Source organism: Moschus berezovskii, chromosome 4, assembly GCF_049115385.1.
Source record: "Moschus berezovskii isolate FMDL1 chromosome 4, NW_MosBer_1.0, whole genome shotgun sequence".
NCBI classification, from domain to species: Eukaryota; Metazoa; Chordata; class Mammalia; order Artiodactyla; family Moschidae; genus Moschus; species Moschus berezovskii.
Window position 1 is genome coordinate 14,100,878 of NC_142463.1, and position 20,221 is coordinate 14,121,098.

At 44.5% G+C, this 20,221-nt stretch overlaps 1 protein-coding gene across 19 annotated transcripts in view; it reads left to right on the forward strand.

The window, feature by feature from the left end:
* The window catches only part of MACF1 (microtubule actin crosslinking factor 1), a 332,059-nt gene that overhangs the window by 296,220 nt on the left and 15,618 nt on the right, over positions 1 to 20,221 (forward strand). For 12 of the 19 annotated variants that reach the window (XM_088835151.1, XM_088835150.1, XM_088835154.1 and 9 more), the window contains 20 exons: positions 191 to 364; positions 456 to 611; positions 756 to 953; positions 1,492 to 1,620; positions 2,453 to 2,626; positions 5,440 to 5,595; positions 5,700 to 5,906; positions 6,033 to 6,152; positions 6,573 to 6,742; positions 7,755 to 7,914; positions 9,128 to 9,322; positions 9,643 to 9,771; positions 10,528 to 10,671; positions 11,210 to 11,398; positions 13,403 to 13,523; positions 14,057 to 14,220; positions 15,473 to 15,635; positions 17,746 to 17,900; positions 18,717 to 18,791; positions 19,920 to 19,937. In XM_088835151.1, the coding sequence (XP_088691277.1) occupies positions 191 to 364; positions 456 to 611; positions 756 to 953; positions 1,492 to 1,620; positions 2,453 to 2,626; positions 5,440 to 5,595; positions 5,700 to 5,906; positions 6,033 to 6,152; positions 6,573 to 6,742; positions 7,755 to 7,914; positions 9,128 to 9,322; positions 9,643 to 9,771; positions 10,528 to 10,671; positions 11,210 to 11,398; positions 13,403 to 13,523; positions 14,057 to 14,220; positions 15,473 to 15,635; positions 17,746 to 17,900; positions 18,717 to 18,791; positions 19,920 to 19,937 (2,997 nt within the window). The remainder of the gene's footprint in view (positions 1 to 190; positions 365 to 455; positions 612 to 755; positions 954 to 1,491; positions 1,621 to 2,452; positions 2,627 to 5,439; positions 5,596 to 5,699; positions 5,907 to 6,032; positions 6,153 to 6,572; positions 6,743 to 7,754; positions 7,915 to 9,127; positions 9,323 to 9,642; positions 9,772 to 10,527; positions 10,672 to 11,209; positions 11,399 to 13,402; positions 13,524 to 14,056; positions 14,221 to 15,472; positions 15,636 to 17,745; positions 17,901 to 18,716; positions 18,792 to 19,919; positions 19,938 to 20,221) is intronic. The other 7 variants (XM_088835152.1, XM_088835156.1, XM_088835160.1 and 4 more) reach the window with 1 other exon arrangement.

Here is a 20,221-nt window from a genome sequence, read left to right on the forward strand (position 1 = left end):
GCGCAGACTTCAGTTTTTAGTGGTGCACAGGCTTACCTGCCCTGTAGCATGTGGAACCTTCTCACACCAGGGATCAAACACGTGTCCCCTGCACTGGCATGCGGACTCTTAACCACCGGGCCACCAGAGAAGCCCCATCTTAGCTTTTAAAGACTTGTTGTGCTGTTAACATTTAGTATGTCTTTGGTAGGAGTTCAAAGTGGAAGTTTACCAACAGCAAATTGAGATGGAGAAGCTCAATCACCAGGGTGAACTAATGTTAAAGAAAGCCACTGACGAAACGGACAGAGATATTATCCGAGAACCCCTGACAGAACTCAGACACCTCTGGGAGAACCTGGGTGAGAAGATTGCTCACAGGCAGGTAAGGCAAATGGCAGCGTGCATCAAGCGGACCACTGTCTGCTCTTTCTAATTTCTTAACAAACGTTCCCTTCGTATTATTTTCTGAGTAGCATAAGCTGGAAGGTGCTCTCTTGGCCCTTGGCCAGTTCCAACATGCCTTAGAGGAACTAATGAGCTGGCTGACTCACACTGAAGAGTTGCTGGACGCTCAGAGACCAGTAAGTGGAGACCCAAAAGTCATTGAAGTTGAGCTCGCAAAGCACCATGTAAGTATTGTCGTTTTTTATGTCTAAGCCTATTGGTTTGAGATCGGTTACTGCCACCAGAAGCTTCTTGGTGTTGTGCATACCTTAGAGAGCCAGGCTTAATGATACCTGTAGAGAAAAGTTATGTTGTTCAACATTTTTTAGGTTCTAAAAAATGACGTTCTAGCCCATCAAGCCACAGTGGAAACAGTCAACAAAGCTGGCAATGAGCTTCTTGAGTCTAGTGCTGGAGACGATGCCAGCAGCTTAAGGAGCCGTTTGGAAACCATGAACCAGTGCTGGGAGTCAGTGTTACAGAAAACAGAGGAGAGGGAGCAGCAGCTTCAGTCGACACTGCAGCAGGTACATGCAGTTAGTACCCCGTGGAGCTGTGTACGTAGCATTTGGAAGAAAGTGCATCTGAGTCGACGAAAGGAAAGCACTTTGGTGTAGAACCGTCTGCCTTGAGAGGAAGGTCAATTCTGTGCTAGAACTTGTCTGGAAAGAACAGCTTTTAATTGGGTCATTCTTTTTGGATTAGTTTATGGTCCAGTGCCTCCATCTCCTATTCAAAGTTAGGAGATCATTGCTGTGACAAGCCTTGTTCACAGATCAAGTTATTTCCTGGATCGAGTCAGGTCCCTCCATATCCAAGTTCAGCAGCGCCTTAGTCAGTCAGTGCATGAGGTTGTGTCAGACATCTCTGTTACAGCGATGCGTGAAGGATTCTGCTGAGTTTTAAAAATTATATGTTGGCCCCATGCTCATCCAGCAGCAGAGCAGCCCTGCCTGAGAGCAGCGCCCGATTCCTCCCTTCAAAATTCCTTGTGTGATCCTTTAGAGAGTTTACTTTGGAGACTAGAATTGACTACTGACCTTTCTAATGTCTTTTTCTCAAAAGGCCCAGGGTTTCCACAGTGAAATTGAAGATTTCCTCTTGGAACTGACTAGAATGGAGACCCAACTTTCTGCATCGAAGCCCACAGGAGGCCTTCCCGAAACAGCTAGGGAACAACTTGATACACACATGGTAATAGATTTCTTGATCTTAAAGTTGATCATAGGCATCCCATATTCAGTAGCTCCTTTATGAAGCCACAGACGTGTATCTGGGAGTCTACCAAGTGGTACACTTTTACTGATAACAAGGTGCTTGGGGGTTGCTGCGCATATACAGGTCCCTAACATCCTATGACAGGCAGCAGTAGCAGCGGGGAAGAATTGGCAAGAAATACCCTGGTGAGCTGGCAAATTGCCAGTTAATCAGATTGTCTGACACAATATTGATTTGAAAGTGAGTGCATCAAGAAGACGAATGCCTAACACAGACATGGTGGTATTTAAGAAAAAGACTACTGGGGCTTCCCAAGTGGTCCAGTGGTTAAGACTCCACACTTCCACTGTAGGGGCCACGGGTTCAATCTGTGGTTGGGGAACTAAGATCCTGCTTGCCCGTGTAGCACAGCCAAAAAAATGGGAAAAAAAAGGGGGCAGGGGAGACGTCTTAGTTGGGGATGGTTTAGGGAAATCCAATAGAAACTGACAGTGTTTTAAGAATGTGTCCGAGAACAAAAGGCAATGTAATTTCTAGGCAAATCCCTCAGGAGAAGGAGAAATGAATTATTGGGGTCCATTTTTGTGGTCACTAGTCCTTAAAAAATTCTGTTGGTGACAAAATTATCTTTATGTTAAGGAAGAATGATGGGTTTCACTCCCTAATTGTTCATCAGTTGAATCTAAAAGGAAGGATTTTAATCCAAATGAGACCTTCCTCAGTTTTTCCAAACTATGCTTGTAAATCTGTGTATGGGTGTCTTTGAAGAAATTGGCATTACTGACATCTTTCTTGCCCTTTCTTATAGGAACTCTATTCCCAGCTCAAAGCCAAGGAAGAGACTTACAATCAACTGCTCGACAAGGGTAGGCTAATGCTTCTCAGCCGTGATGACTCAGGATCTGGTTCAAAGACAGAACAGAGCGTAGCACTCTTGGAACAAAAGTGGCACGTGGTCAGCAGTAAGATGGAAGAAAGAAAGGTATCACCACAAAGTTCAGTCTGATTACTGTTTAAAGAGTCTTCTTAATGATTGCATGCAGTTGTTACCTAGTTTCTATGGAGGATTTTTTTAACACCCAGTTGCATTGCGACGGGCTAGCAGAACTGATATCCTCAGAATTGGTTTTGTGCTAATCAAGCCATCTTTTCTGCCTTTACATTTCTATTTTCCATCCATGTCAAGTTGCATTGATGCTACTAGTTTCTGCTGATACTTGCTTTTATAATATTTATAATACTGCGTCCCTTTTCTGCATCTACCAGTTAAGGCACTGCTCAGCAATGGACTGTATATTCCATCTACTTAAAAACAGGTTTTGTTGGAGTTAGTGACTTGAGAATGGGAGGTTAGGAACAATATGCAGGGAGTATCATGAATAATTCTTCACAAGGAATTTGATTTCTAGTTACCAAAACTCACGAATAATAAATCATACGGCCTTATCCTACTCTTCCTCAAAAATCAAATTGTCTTCAAAAGAAAAGTGATCAGAGATCAAGGCATTTGCCCCCAAACAGTATTTTTTATGAATACAGAGTTTTAGGATATCACTCTGGACACAGTTTCTATGCTGGGCAAATGGAACATTAAATATGTGTCCAAATCCATTGGCCACATCCATTGAACAAATAGTTATTAGGCATGTTTGTACTAGGCACTATGCTAGGTGTACAGTGGAAACAATAAAGGCATGAACTCTGTCATCGTGAACTTGAATGGGCAGAAAGAAATAAACCACATACTCACACTATAAATTAACATTTTGAGAGAAGCATTAATTTACTAGAATCCTTCTAGTGTGGGGGTCTGGTAACTTTGTTACATGAAAAATGGGCAAAGGATCGATGCCCTTAAATCCGTATTGTTCAGGGGTCGACTGTAGTTGGTGAACTGATCAAACTAAGGCTAGCTATCAAAGATATTATTTTTGATTTTGCAAGAACATTACATTGCAGAATTGCTGAAATTAAGTTCTGCTAAAGACTATATAGATAAAATGATGTGGAAAGATTTTCTGCCACCTGGGAACTTGCAGTGTATTGACTTCTAAACGTTTCTTTGATAGAATTGAGGTAGATTTTGTTTTTCTACTTTTTTGTTTATATTGAGTCTGCATTTTTGTAACATTCATTGTAGTATTGCGGGGGGCGGGGAGCAACTGATGGTTTTTACTGGCATTACTTCCCATCATCTGGGAAATTAGTCTGGCCCAGCCAGCTCCCCTTTCTCCCAGCCTGCTCTGGGGGAATGGCAGGGGATGGGAGGCCACCTTCTACAGTATACTGCAGCCCCGGCCCTCCTGCAGGGGAAAGGAGGCACTCAGAAATCATGTCAGCCCCTGCCTCTGGATACAGGAGTGGGGACGGGTGGCAGCACTCACTCCTGAAACCTCCCTGCCCGGGTGATGCAAGGTCTAGGCTGCTGGAATGGCCAGTCCAGGCAGGCCTCAGTTTGCCCTACTCCAGAGCACTGCCCGGCTCTCCCAGTAGACACTAGGCACTTATTTTCTGACTGGACCAGGGGTAGGGGAGGGGTCTGGGTGAACCCACAGCCACCACCAGCCTTTTTTTGCAGAGGCTTTGGAGACTACCCTGCTTCCAAAAGTTAAAGTCTGGCCTCCAACTGTAGCCAGGCTGAACCCTGGAGACATTGCCCAAAGATAAGCAAGGGTCAGGAAGGGAAACGGGTGTTGGAGGAATAGCGGTAGGTTGAGTTTTACAGTGCTTTTGTTTGTCATTTAGCCAGCCGCTAAGTCCTATGGGACTCCTTTGCAACCCATGGACTATAGCCCGCTAGGCTCCTCTGTCCATGAAATGTCCCAGGCAAGAATACTGGAGTGGGTTGCTATTTCCTTCTCCTTATAGTATTTGTTAGGTTACAGAAGTAACCTGAAAATGCCACGAGGAAGGTAAAAAGCATTCATAACCCACTTACTAGTAATGAACATTTTTAGTATGTTTCTGGTGTTTCTTTCTGTGAGAATTCTGCATATATTCATTTGTAACAACCTGTCATTATCCTGTTTTGCCCGCCTGATAGATGGGCCAGAGACAGAGGCCATCATCCAAATGTTTCGGGTGGAAGTCTCTGAGGATGGAGTTTGTAGACTGAAATTGGGATGTATTCATGGAGAAATAGCACGCGCCCTGAATGAAGCACTGTTTTTGTCATCCTGATTTAGATCAAAATGACTAAAAATTTATATCTAATGTTGTCACATTTTTACTTGAAATATTCTGACTTTTATTACCTTTATTGCTTGTAGCATAAGCATGTTTCACACTCACTCATTTTCAAGTGCCATGTTTTCTGAAAACATATTTAAACAGAAAGCATTGCAGTGAGCATCTTCATCACAGTGAAGTGCTTTTCATTTAGTTGTTTTTATGTCACAAAAAGGACATTAAAGGAAACTGAGACTTTGCCCAAAGCAGGTTGGAGATCCTGCAGCTGTCACCACTAAAAGGTCTGTTCTCTTACAGTCCCTGAATGGCTTGAATGGCTTTATTCCTGTTCTTTAATGTCCCAGGAAGTGGGGAATGGCAGAGAAAGCAACTTAGCTGCAAACTGTGCTCTTTCCTTTTCCAAGCACAGTTGTTTGAGTTTCAGACACTAGCATTCAAAATGTCCCCTTCTTTGCAAACAAGGCATGTTTGGAGGTTGATTAAATGAGGCTTCCTTCTTAGAAGTCATTTCATTTGGTATACAATTCACGTCTTTGTCCTTGAAGCTATAATTCCTGAATTTGGTACTTGTGTTTTTGTGTGTGTGCACGGCACCTGAAAATTTAGTCAAAGCTGGAAGAGGCCCTCAACCTGGCAACAGAATTTCAGAATTCCCTGCAAGAATTTATCAACTGGCTCACTCTAGCAGAGCAGAGTTTAAACATCGCTTCTCCTCCCAGCCTGATTCTAAACACCGTTCTTTCCCAGATAGAGGAGCATAAGGTAACAATGGCATTACACTGCCGCCTTCCTTTTGCAAGTACCAATTGAAAGTGATGCTCCTCGATCTCAGCTCCAGTTTAAAAACAGCAATATTTTCTCCTCAGGTGTTTGCTAATGAAGTAAATGCTCATCGAGACCAGATCATTGAGCTGGATCAAACCGGCAATCAGTTAAAGTTCCTTAGCCAAAAACAGGACGTTGTTTTGATCAAAAATTTGCTGGTTAGCGTCCAGTCTCGATGGGAGAAGGTTGTCCAGCGATCTATTGAAAGAGGGCGATCGCTGGATGATGCCAGAAAGCGGGCAAAACAAGTAAGTTGTAAAAGAAAGATACCAATTTACTAAACAACCTTGGGCTTCATGTGTTGAGTTCAGATAAAAGTGCTGTGTAATGTACATGTTCATTCCTGTTATAACTTATTTCTTCAAAAATTTCAGTTCCATGAAGCTTGGAAAAAGCTGATTGATTGGCTGGAAGATGCGGAAAGTCACCTGGACTCAGAACTGGAGATATCCAATGACCCAGATAAAATTAAACTGCAGCTCTCCAAACATAAGGTACATTGGCTCACTGCTCTTCATTCCTGAATTTGGGATTCACTGACGTTTGTAGCTTGCTAAAAAAAGAAAAAGCTAAAACTTTTAGCTTGCTGAAAGAAAACTAATCGGTTAATGTTAAACAGTTAAGATCATAGAGCCAGTCTTCCATTTTGCATGTAGACAGTGTCTAACCATGACAATTGCTTATTCTAATAAGAGTTCAAACAAAGTGACTGTGGGAGTAGCCAGCTAAAACTGTGGGCTTTTAGAAATCATGATCTGGTGTATGTGGTACAAACAAAACCTTACAAATTTCTTCAGGGTAAGCTGTTTTTAATTTTAGTTCAAGACGTAGTGACATTCATACTGTATCTGGTTACCACCTGAAAACTCAGTGTCATCTGACTTTCAGCATTTTTTTTTCCTTTCTGAAAACAGGAGTTCCAGAAAACTCTAGGTGGAAAACAGCCTGTATATGATACTACGATTAGAACAGGCAGAGCACTGAAAGAGAAGACTTTGCTTCCTGATGACACTCAGAAACTTGACAACTTACTGGGAGAAGTCAGAGACAAATGGGATACTGTTTGTGGCAAGTCTGTGGAGAGGTGAGCATGGATGTCCCCTTCGTGGGTCTCTGTGCTATCCCAAAAGTAACCAGAGATGGTACCAGATTCTGTAAAAATGATAATGAAGTAATACATCAGTAACAGTAGCATCTTGGTATTTCCATTTAATTGAGTGATGAATTATGAAGTAATTTGAGGAAAATATATTAAAATTATCTTACTTAAATTTGAAACTTACTGTATTACAAAGAGAGAAGCCTATAAAATCAAGCCAACAATAGTATTAATAGATCTATAAATATATGTAAATCGCCAATTTGTAATGCCAGTAATTGTCTCACTGATTGTCTGTTGTGTTGAATGTTCTACAAAAGCCTCTGATACAGTATCTCATTTAACCACCATGAGACTCACTCATCCTCATAGCACCCACTGAGGTGGGGGTACTGTCCTCTCCCTTTTACAGATGAGGAAACAGTCATAAAGAGGTTCTTGACTCCCCCATGCTCACTCAGCTGCTGAGTGGCAGAGCTGAGATTTAGTTCTAAAGTTGTCCTTTTATCTACTTGTACCCACAATACTGTGTAAGCATTGTGATAGCTCTATATTATTTGGACTCCCAATTTTTCAGATGAGGTGACTGAGTTTCAAAGAGGTAAAGAGACAGCCTAGAGTCTTATAACAGATGGAGAATTAGGAGTTGAACTGCTGGCCCCAGGTCATTAACAGAACCATCACCCTCTACTGGAGTGGTGTAATGTAAATAAAAAGACCTTGGGTCGTAGTGTATATGTATGTGTATAGCAGCTGGACTCTTAAGATCCCAGAAGGGCATCTCCACCTGTCACCTGTACTATGCTTAATCCATTTTTGAGAGTGGTTTACTTAAACATACCTAAACATCTCTTAGTCACTTTTTATAATATTTCTAACTGTTCTAACACAGTGGTCTCTAGATAGAGTTCAAGCAGTATTTCCTTTCAATGGCCAGAACTGTGGGCCATTCATAAAAGGATCATTAAAATTAGTGAGGCTTATGTGCTTGTCTCAGGCAGCACAAGTTGGAGGAGGCCCTGCTGTTCTCGGGCCAATTCATGGACGCCCTGCAGGCCTTGGTTGACTGGTTGTACAAGGTGGAGCCACAGCTGGCTGAGGACCAGCCTGTCCACGGAGACCTGGACCTCGTCATGAACCTCATGGACGCCCACAAGGTGAGGGGTGAGATCTGTGCTGTGTGGAGGGCACAGCCATTGGGTCCTTCATCCCTGTGTGCCTTCTGCTCGTCCTACCCTCCTAAGGCTTCCCTAGAAAGAAAGTCGGAAAGAGCCTGTGTCTCTGCTTGTCAGAGAGGCGGCTCCTTGCTCTGTGTGTTTAAACAAACTGCTCCCGGGATTCTGCGTCAGTCACAAAGAATTGACCAAACTTGGTTCGATTCAGATGTGCCAATGTGTAAACTTCATTTTGAGGTTCCCTGCCCACTTCCTGTTTATATGTCTCAATTGAATCTTATATGTCTCAGTTGAATCAAAGTGGATTTAAATTTAGGAGACCCTCAAGATATCCATTTTCCACTGATTCTTACAATGAAAATGAGTGCTTTTTCAACTGCTAGTGAACCTGACAAGCTAGCACCGCGCATACCAACATTTAGAACCTACACCTCTGTTGAACTGCATACTGTTCTCCTGTTTCAGCATCAAGCGTTCACTTTACCTTGAAATTACACCAGATTTTTATGTACATGGCGGGTGGGCTCTTATCAAGAGGGAAAAGAGAGGGGAGGGAGAAATTGGATGACTGGGGTTGACATATACATACTACCATATCTAAAATAGATAGCTAACAATCTACTGAATAGCACTGGGAACTCGACTCAATACTCTGTAATAACTTATATGGGAAAAGAATCTAAAAAAGAGTGGATGTATGTGTGTGTATAACTGGTTCACTTTGCTGTACAGCAGAAACTAACATAACAGGGACTTGCCTGGTGATTCAGTGGTTTAGACTCTGTGCTTCCAATGCAGGGAATGCAGATTTGATCCCTGACCAGGAAACTTAACGTCCCACATGCGGCATGGTGTGGCCCCAAAAAAGAAACTAACCCAACATTGTAAATCAACTATACTCCAATAAAAATCGGTTTTAAAAGTCCCACAGTTCTGGAGAGGTTAGCATAGCACAGTTCCTGTATCACAGGTGAGGAAGCTGGGACTCCAGTTAAGCAGCTTATCGGAAGTCACATGACCCTCATTCAGACCCATGTCCTGTGATGCTTCTTTCTCATTTGTGGTCCCACTTCCATCTTTGCATAAAAGAAACACAATTAGAACCTGTCAGAGAAGAATTGAAAGGACTACTTTCTCTTTGGTTCTACTTCTTGAATTCAAAATGTTTGTGAGACAAGCTAATTCTGTTTTCCAGGTTTTCCAGAAGGAACTGGGAAAGCGAACAGGAACCGTTCAGGTCCTGAAGCGATCAGGCCGGGAGCTGATAGAAAACAGTCGAGATGACACCACTTGGGTGAAGGGGCAGCTCCAGGAGCTGAGCACTCGCTGGGATACCGTGTGTAAACTCTCCGTCTGCAAACAGAGCCGGCTGGAGCAGGCCTTGAAACAGGTCAGATGACACTGGGGAGGGCCTGAACAGTCAGTCTAGCCTCTTTGTCAGGATTGGTTCCAACCAGTCTCACAGGGAGTCAAAATTGATGTTCTAGATGTTCTACAAGAACATTTAGCACATCTGTATTAGAGAAACCATGACTCCAGTGGATTTTCAAAGTTGCACAGATGAAAAATGACCTTTGTGGGGCTTCAATAGAGCCTCTGGGTGGGTGCCTGTGATAGGCCAGTGAGTTCAGGCCAGACCCCTCTCTGGCTGCCTTGTCTGGGACCTCAGCTGCAGAGAGAGGCTCAGGCTCTTGTGCTTGGTTATTTCAGGCAGAGGAGTTTCGGGACACAATCCACATGCTACTGGAGTGGCTTTCTGAAGCTGAGCAGACGCTCCGCTTTCGGGGAGCGCTTCCCGATGACACGGAGGCCCTGCAGTCTCTCATTGATACTCACAAGGTAATCCATCTCAGGGTGTGGGGCCCCACACCACCCACATGGGGGAATGACCCGTGGGTTTCCTGACCCCCCAGAGACCACTCATCCTCTCGTTTTTTGCAAAAGTGGCACATGCAGGTTATAAGCAAGTCAAACAGCTGGTGTTAATACCAGAGGAAAACATGGGCTGTTCTAGCTTTATGCACACCCCACCCCAACCCCTGCATACACCTTGTGTGGCTTTCCTCCATGACCAGCTTCAAGCCTGATCTGTGCCCCCAGAGCCATTCACCAAGCTGCAGGGTATAATGTGGTATCTGGGGCCTCAGTGTGACTGTCCTAAGGAGGTGGCAAATGTTTCCTTTTTTTAATTTGTGTATTTCCCACCTAGAGATTTTACTCTTGGTTTTGTGATTGCATTGTGTTATAGGTATTGTTGAAACATCGTAGCGTTTTGTAGCTATCACTATTTTTGTCCAATACCATTTGCACCTGTGGAAATGAACATAAACAGGGATTTGTGAAAAGAGGGAGAGCTCAGGAATGTGTTTCTAGTCCTCACCATTCGTGCACCGAAAGTCGTTCTTGTGTAAGTCCCTCACTTTCCCACACCTGTGAGAACTGGAAAGAAAATGCCAGAGACACCTAAATACAGACTTTTAGAGGTCTGTATCAACACAGAGTCAAAAAAAAAAACACTGAATTGGTTTTCTCCTCTCAGTGTAAACTAACAGTGCTGCTTGAATAGGTTTAAGGTTTCAAATCTTGTTTGTTTAGGAATTCATGAAGAAAGTAGAAGAAAAGCGAGTGGATGTGAACACAGCAGTGTCCATGGGAGAAGTCATCCTGGCGGTCTGCCATCCTGACTGCATCACCACCATCAAGCACTGGCTGACCATCATCCGGGCGCGCTTTGAGGAGGTGAGTTCTGCGTTTGGAGGAAGACCACGAGTGTCCCATCCCCTGTGTAAGGCATCTGTCACTCACTCTGAATAGCTCAGCAGGAGTCAGGTTATTAGCGTTTTAGTAGTCACTGTTTTCTTGATAATGTGCAGGAGCCCGAAAGGACGGTGCTGGTGTCATCATGTGCCTTGATGGCGTCCAGTGGACACGTGCCATGCGCTTTCCTCCTTCCAGGGGCCTTCTGTGTCTGAGACCATGTGCTACATTTGTTTTCAGGGGAACTGGCTTCCTACTCCAGCTTTGTCTCTGGAGCAAGAGAGAAGCCTCTTGACTGCTTGGGTGGTCTTTTCCCTAAAAGTCATTGTTGCTGCTGCTGCTGAGTCACTTCAGTCGTGTCCGACTCTGTGTGACCCCATAGACGGCAGCCCACCAGGCTCCCCCATCCCTGGGATTCTCCAGGCAAGAACACAGGAGTGGGTTGCCAGCTCACACAAATAGGGGCTTTGAAAACAAGGAATGTGCTTGACTGAGAGCCAGCGGGTTCCCTCCCCCACAGGTCCTGACGTGGGCTAAGCAGCATCAGCAGCGCCTCGAAGCTGCCCTGTCGGAACTGGTGGCAAATGCTGAGCTCTTAGAAGAACTTCTGGCGTGGATCCAGTGGGCCGAGACCACCCTCATTCAGCGGGATCAGGATCCGATCCCTCAGAACATCGACCGAGTGAAAGCCCTTATTGCTGAGCACCAGGTACCCCAACTGCGTCCTGTGGTCATAGGTTTCCTGTGTGGCTCATGGGGCCCATTTCCTTTGCTCTGTGCATCCATGTTTTAATGGCTGCTGAACATATTCATGCAGACTTAGCAGCTTAAAACACGCTTACTGTCTCGCAGTTTTTGTGGGGTGGGGGTCCGGGCATGAGTTAGCTGGGTCTATTGACTATTAGTTTCTATTGACTAGCCTCTATACCATGGTCCCATTACCTGGGACCTATCCCGTCATACCTGGATTCAGAAAGATGTCTTAAATGAACCCAGAGATGGGCCAGACAACACACCGAACTAAATTGAATGGAGGAAAACTCGGTTGAGCTGTCTTCATATACCGTATATTCTTAGGAGACAAATACTTTTTAACAGTTGTTAAAAACTGTAGATTTTAGCCATGATAATTTACACTGAATGCAAGTATAGATCTTGCTTAGTAATACCATGGATGTAAATTCTTTTTAGCATGTATAATTAACCTTACCAGTGAAAACGCCCAGTACTTCCCTTCGAGTTAACCTACACTGACCCCTCCTCTCCTGAGTAAGAGTATTTTCTTCCGTCAAGGCCAGTCCCTCGCCTGTCTTTTACCACCTCTCATTCCTTATGCCTTCCAGCTCCCCATCTTTCTCCCCCACCCCTCCTCCACCACTACCATCTGTCTGACCATTGCTGCTCAGTCTTCTTAGCTGGTTTCTCTTCCTTTGGTGTTGGTTAGTCAGCTCAGTTATGTCCAGCTCTTTTGTGACCCCATGGACTAAGGCGCACTAGGCTCCTTCTGTCCACAGGATTTCCCAGGCAGGAATACTGGAGTGGGTGGCCTTTTTCTTCTTCAGTGATCAAACCCATATCTCTTGCATTAGCAATGGGTTCTGTGCCACTGAGTCAGGGAAGCCCTCTTCTTCCCTAAAGTTCCCTTCTTAACCCTCTTCTCACACCCGTATCTAGCCTTCAGCTTCAGCCAGCACCTGTACACAAGGGTTTCCATATCTCCCGCCTCAGCTGCACACACAGGAAGCCAGAAACAGCTCTGAAACTTCACTGCAGCCTTGCTTCCTGGCCCTGGCCCTAACCCCACCCTTCCCTCCACACTACCTGCTCTCTCCTCATCCACTCAGTCACCCAACACAGAAGCCTGTGCTGCATGTCTGGGATTTCGTCTCTCCTGTAGCCCTGCATTTAGCCAGTTGCTGGGTCTTCTCTGTTCTGCTTTCAGAATTCTGCACGGCTCCTCCTCTCCTGCCCTGGCTTAGGCCCTCACTGTGTTTTGCCTCAGTTACTGCCTTAGGTTGCTAACTTCTGTGCCCCTCCACCCAGCCCCTCATCTCATGTCCTGCCTGCTACACTGAGGCCAGAGCGGTCGCTCTAAGACAGAGATCTGTTGGTATCTCTTTTCTGGATCAAAATCCTTCAGTTGCTCACCCACCTGTAACCCCCTTGCCAATTGCTTTCAGAATAAAATCCCAGTCCCTCAGCCTGACACAGGGCCTCTCTGGACCTTTCTTTGCCTGCCTCTCCAGCTGTCCCTCTTGCCCCTCCTCCAATTGCATCCTCAGCTCTGCCAGTGATCAGGGCCCTGGCTCACCCCACTGTCAGGCTTCTGTGGGACCGCCCCGCCCCAGTCTCTGGCTCACTGCTCAGCACGCAGCTCAGGCACCAGCCTCCAGGCAGCCTTCCTGCCCAACTTGGGCTGTGTGTGCCCATCCTAGGCCTGCCTCTGGGGACCTGGGGACCACTCATTGCTCTGCCTGGCCTGGTTTCCTCACTCAGCCGTGAGCTCCTGGTAGTCAGAGTCAGGTCTTACTCTTTCACATCTGCAGCACTTGATGAAGTGCCTCACTCATCGTGTTTCTCGAAAGGAGGGGGGCTGTGTATGAAGGCATCTCCCGTGGTCCATTTGTAGCAGGCTTAGCCTTTTTAGTAAGAAGTTGCCTATTTCCGTCTTAGTCCAAGAAATCTCAACCCTTTCTTGTTATGTGTTCAACAGACGTTTATGGAGGAGATGACTCGCAAGCAGCCTGATGTGGACCGGGTCACCAAGACATACAAGAGGAAGATCCTAGAACCAGCTCATGCACCTTTCATGGAGAAGTCCCGCGGCGGCAGCAGTACGTGGAGCCCTTGGGCAGGAGGAGTCCTTCCTGCTCACTCCACTGAGGATGAGCATTTCAAAAACCATGTGGGATTGGAATGAAAATCTTTTTTTTTTTTTTTGAAACTTACTTTTCTTAGACAGTAGCTAGGCTCCAGTTTATTGAATTGGTATGAAATTTTGGAATGGCTAAGCCGATCCATTTGTAGCGGCCTTCTGGTTATTTTAGTCATTAGCGCTGACTGTTTACATTTGGTTTACAGTAATTTCTTCTTAAAATAAGTGGGCGCCTATGGAACCATTGCCGTTTCCTTGGTCCACTAAAGTGGGACAGAACTGATTGAAAGTATGAGATAGGTACTTGTTGGCTGGGAAAGAGCAGCAGTAGTTTGTGCTTCTGTATTTCAGTGTGGCCAGGTCCCATGTTTCCTTCCTCAATTACTGACTGGATATCATTGTGCAGATCTTTTAGGTTCAGCCAGATGGCACCTTCTCATTGTGAATGGACAAAACCAGCTTTTCTAATCTTGTGATTATTTTTCCTTTCAGGGAAGTCCTTGAGTCAGCCTGCCCCTCCTCCCATGCCAATCCTCTCACAGTCTGAAGCCAAAAATCCACGGATCAACCAGCTGTCCGGGCGCTGGCAGCAGGTGTGGCTGTTGGCGCTGGAGCGGCAGCGGAAGCTGAACGACGCTTTGGACCGGCTGGAGGAGGTGAGGCCCCGCCAGGCAGCCATCCCTGGAGGGAAGCGACTTATCAAAACCCAGCCCTTCTGAGGCTCTGTGTATTGACCCATGTGCCTTGACCTACTACTTCTGCAGAAGGAGCAACAGAGCAGTGTAGGCCAGGACTCAGTCCTGCAGGCCCCCTGGGAGAAGAGACTCGAGTGAGGAAACTAACAGCTGACCGGCTGTAGCACTGGTGGTGGAGAGCAGGCTGCCAGCCAGTCCAGGCGGGTCTGGCCTGTGGTGCCATCCTCCTTAGCATCCGGCCGTGGTTGAGAATCAGGAACCTAACTTGGCAGAGTTACCGCCAGCTGTGGAGCATCTCATAAAAATGACCATTACTGAGCCCTTTGTATAAAGATATAAGCTCCCCAATTATGAAATGAGTAGTTTTTTAATAATCCTGTTATTTGTCGACTCTTCAGTAGATTATAAAAAGCAAATCTATTTTGAAGTATCATTAACCAGTCTGAAAAATATAGTACTTCACTTCCTAGTTTCTAAAACAAGTTTCTAATATCTTTTATATTTTTTTATTTGTGCATATCAAAGCAGCTATGCCCAGAAGTGAGTGTTCTGTGTTTTTTGTTGTTATTTCTGTAGATTCCGTTGAGTTTTAAGCATATTTGGTTTTGGCTTTTTCTTTTTTTTCCCCATTCCTTCCAACTTTGGAGTTTGAAAGACCAGGGGGAAAACCGCTGCACTGTTTAAGTCACCCTGAGTCCGTGTCGCTGGCATAGTCCAAGTAGCTCAGCATCACCGTATCCACTGCACAGGCCCGCTGCTGTCCACCAGGACCAAATACTTACGGTGAATCAGAGGGCAGTTCACTCCCTCTGGCGCCATCTCAAAGAAACACCACATAAGTGGGGCGCATTGAGGACTTCTCTTCTGGGGTAGACTCCATTCTTCTCCATCTGAGGGGATGATCCTTTGAAAAAACCAAGGGAAAGCGAGGCTGACCCCACCCACTCTTGTTCTGCGTGCTCTGTATCTTCCATGGTGGTTGTTGAGTTACTGTTTCTCTCACTGCTCCATTTTACTGCAGCTCATGTAAACAATCATGGCTTTAAGTGAAGGAGCCAATGTGCCTTCACAGAAGAGGCAACACAGAGATTTCATTGTTGGTCCCCTCAAAAGGCCTGCATGGCTTTGCTGGATGTCTGAAAGTTGGGTTTGCTCTGGGCAGGTTTGAAGGCCAAAACAGCAGGTCTTGCTCACTCCTCTGATCTCTGTCTAGTTGAAGGAATTTGCCAACTTTGATTTCGATGTCTGGAGGAAAAAGTATATGCGTTGGATGAATCACAAAAAGTCTCGGGTGATGGATTTCTTCCGGCGAATTGACAAGGACCAGGATGGGAAGATAACCCGTCAGGAGTTTATCGATGGCATTCTAGCATCCAGTGAGTCCAGTCACAATTCCAAACCCAGGTCACACCTAGATTCCTTGCACTTGCTTTGTCGAAGCAGGCTGTATTTCTGGCTAAACAGTCTTTCTTAAGTGAAAGCTGAAGTCTTAGAGAAGAAGTAATGTACCTGCTTACTAAAGTTGGTCTGTTATTTTGATGGGGAGTCGGACCTCATTTTGCTTAGAATTAAAAAAAGCAGGTCTTATTTGACACATTATGGCAAGCAAAACACATTCAAGGTTTAGAAGAGGAGCTAACAATTGTGAATAATGAGGTTCTCAGTACAGGCAGACGTTGGAGATATTGGAGGTTCACTCCAGACCACCTTTATAAGGCAAATATTGGAATAGAGAGAGCCATTAGAGATTTTTGGTTTCCCAGTGATATAAAAGTTATGTTTAAACTATACTGTAGTCTATTAAGTATTCAATAGTGTTATACCTTAAAAAATGATGTACATATCTTAATTTTAAAATATTTTATTGCTGAAATATGCTGACCATCGTCTGAGCCTTTAGCAAGTCATTACCATTTTGCAGTAGTAACATCAGAGATCATCGATCACAGATCACCATGACAAATATAATAATGGAAAACCTGAAATATTGCACAATTACCAGAATATGACACAGAGACATATGAGGTGATCATATACTGTTGGGAAAATGGTGCCAATGAACTTCCTTGGCGTGGATGGAGTTGGCGCAAACCTTAAATTTGTTTTAAAAAGAGGGGGATGATATCTGAAGCATAGTAAATGAGAGCATATATTTTATAAGCTGTTACAGAGAAGCCAGAAACTGACATGAGACATGCCTATAAAATATTTTTTTAAAGTTTTTCACAATATCAGTTGTTCAGTAGGAATTCAAATTTTTTTTTCTTCCAATTTTATTGAGATGTAAGTGGCATACAGCACTGTATAAGGTTAAGGTATACAGCATAATGATTTGCTTTACACATATGAAGTAATTATCACAGTGAGTTTAGTGAACATCATGTCGTATAGGTACAAATTTAAGACATAAAAAAATTATTTCTTGTGATGAGAACTCTTAGGGTTTACTGTCAACAGCTTTTATATGTGACATACAACAGTGTTAATTATATTTATCATTTTGTTGTACATTACATCCCTCATAATGTCAGTTTCTGGCATCTGTATAAAAGCTTACAAAATGTGTGATCTCATGTATTTTTAGCAAAAGGAATAAGTGAGGCATTTAGTTAAGTGACTTGCCCAGATCACAGAGCACATCTCACAGGTGTGCTGTTTTCACATGGAGGCCCAAGAAGGCCTGTCTGGAGGGGATACCTGAGTTGAGACCTAAGTGATGGTGAGGATTCAGCCATGTCAGGATTTCAGGGGAGAGACAGAGGCAGAACTGCAGCAGGTACAAAGTGCTGAGAGGCGAATGAACTTGGCAGGTTCTCAGAGGTTAACATGGCTGGGGTGTCATGACCTCAGCATTGGTAAGATGTGAAGCTGGAAAGGTAGAAAACAACTGTTAATGTGGGGCATTGTTGGCCATCATGAAGGGATCAGATCTCATTCTAGAGACAGTGGACCGCCAGCAGAGATTTCCATCCGAGAGACAGTGTAGTCCACTTTATGTCTTAAGAGGTCGCTCTGGTTATTGTAGCATTCACACTTTGGAAAGCAGTTGTGAGGAATCCAAAGCAATAATCTAAACGTAGAAAAACTTCACCCTGTTTCTTCCAAATTGTCAGTCTTCTGAAATAATCTAAATATCCAACCTATCGATAGTGGAGTGAATAAGTATATTCTGAAGTTTGGTGGTAGGTCTCTGGTTTTAAATTGCGTAGGGGGTTGGGAGGGTTATGAGTCTATTAGCAAAAGTGCCAAAAACTGAGTGTGTTCTGGGGCATGCTCTGAGTATGCCATAATATATTTTGGGGTGATGTTTATCTTCTTTGTAACTTTTTGTATTTTCTAAGTTTTCTAAAGGGAGCATGTACTGGTTTTCAGAAGATAAACAAGTGAAGACAAATTATTTTAAAGAAGTATTTATATAACCTCCAACCAGCCAAGTAAGCCTTTTCTCTTAGTTAATGTTCCAAAATGTGGTTGATCTTCCTCCAGAGTTCCCTACTACCAAGTTAGAAATGACTGCCGTTGCTGACATTTTTGACCGAGATGGGGATGGTTATATTGATTACTATGAATTTGTGGCTGCTCTCCATCCCAACAAAGATGCTTATCGACCAACAACTGATGCAGATAAAATTGAAGACGAGGTACGAGAAATAATTGTGTTTTGATTACATTTTTTGACGACACGTTGCTGCTGTCCTGCATTTGGTCGGGTGCAATTGCCATGTCAGCCCTTCAGCATGTCTGTTGGGAGGTGATCATCTGGAGTTCTGTTTGGGGATCCCCTGTTGGCTGCTGGAGCCCCCTTGGGTCTGTGGCTCTGTCCCGATGAATTCACTCTGAGTCACCACTGTGTTTCGGAGAACTCTCCAGGGCACCACGTTGCCTAGAACAGACTCTGCCTCAGGGTGCAGAAGAGCATCTTCATATGTCGCATTGAAGGGTGGAAACATAGTGTTTAAGATGTGTACCCACCAACCTCTCTGCCTATTTAAGAACTGTATCACACTGAAAACTGCATCATGCTAAAAAGTATGAATTCATTAGGAGCTCATAGAATTGATCTTGAGATGATGGAGGCAATGGGCCTAGTCTCGGGAGTGGCCCAGAGCACCCCAGGGCCAGGCTCCTAGGTAGAGATTAAATCAACTCATAATTTGCTGTTAATTAGTCAGTTAATATTGATGCATTCATATTAGCACATTTCTCTGAGGAAATTTTGAAGCAAGATGGAAGAATGTGTTGTATCATTACTGCTGAATTTCCTTTATATTCAGCATCTAACTGAGTCTCCATGAGAGTCACGATAGAAGATAGATGCATGTGTTAAAAACCTGGAATTCCGAAAAATATGTAATGAAGAGCTTCTTTGATGACATGTAAAGATCTTTGTTTCTTTGAAGAGGAAGTCTTGCTTTATCCCTCACACTTTTCTTTTTGTTTTTGTTCACTACTAATAGGTCACAAGACAAGTGGCTCAGTGCAAATGTGCAAAAAGGTTTCAGGTGGAGCAGATTGGGGAGAATAAATACCGGGTAAGAAAGAGAAAACCAGTCCTTTGTGGTGGTCATTCTTCCTGTGTGGCCCTTACAGGTGAAAGAACCTGACACATGACAGATGGGTGTCCCCAACTTCCCGCTCCTGATGCTTGGAGGACCGGAGCCAGTGGGACGTGATATGCAGTGTCTGGCCCTCATCTCCTCAGGTGCCAGGTGTCCGGTGTCGTGTGGGCTAAGATTCAGAGCCCCGCATAGTTGCATCTGGAAAATAGTGCCCTATTTGGTCCGCAGTTGCTTGTATGAGATCCAATAGAGGAGACATTTCAGAGCCCTCTCTTCACTACTGAACAGGTCTTTGTGGACGCGGAGGCACCTTTATCATAAGATAAGGAAACAGCTATCTAATGACTGGCTATTGCCCCCAAGGAGCTGGTCGTCATGAGCCCATGTGCCTCGGAGGCTCAGGGCTAGCTAGACCTGTGTCCAGGCCCCATGGGACTCTTATCCCGCTCAGTAGTGTTCCCTAGAAAGCTGTGCTGAGTAAGGCCATAAATGACAGTGAGCCATGCTGTGTTTTATCTTCGTTTGGGGCCAGGTGGGAACATAAAAAGGATCTATGACAGGACTCCTAAGATGTACTCAGCAGTGTGTCAGGATTCTCTAAGGTCCTAAGGTAGATCTAGGATTGACAAAGAGGATTTAGGTTGCCATTTCAGATGACAGAGTGACATGCAGCCAGTTAGGAGCAGGAAAATGAGACTCATGGGCATGTCAAAGCTGTCTTCAGGGTACAGCAGAGCCACCCGGTGCTGCCTTGAGCTGGGGAGCAGAGCGTCACGTGGCTCTGCCTTAGATCCAGCCCAAGTTTGGGGTTATAATAAGGCTCCCAGGAGTCTTACCCTGGTCTGTTGGGTTTTGTTTTAATTACCTGTGAGAGGAATGAATTAACAGGAGCAACATAGAGTGCAAAAATTAGGTCTTCTTAGCTTGTAAAACCGCATCCCTGAGTCTGAAGCTGGATAAGAATATGGTCAGTATGTGTTGTTCTTCTTGTTAACGTGATTACATGATTTTCATTCCTTAGTGTTAATTTGACAAAATGTTCTCTGTTTTTGTTTTTTTTTCCTTCCATTTCCTCCATCCTTTACTCTTAACTGTCTATAGTTCTTCCTCGGCAATCAGGTACAGTGTGCCTTGCAAACATTCTTTTCGGTGGAAATGGTCTGTGTGGCTAATGCTGCCTGTTCTTTGCTATGGGGAGAGGACGTAATCTGAAGCATGCCTGGGTCACCTCAGGTTGTCTTACCAAGCGGAGAAACTGCTAGCGGGGCAAGTGTTCTAAAGCTGTCTTCGAGGCAAAAAGATGCAAGTGTATATAATTTTCCATTCAAAATTTGATCATTTAAAGACAATATTTTGCTAGTATATAGTATGGTTCTGGGGAAGTCAACTGTGGTATCAGTCTA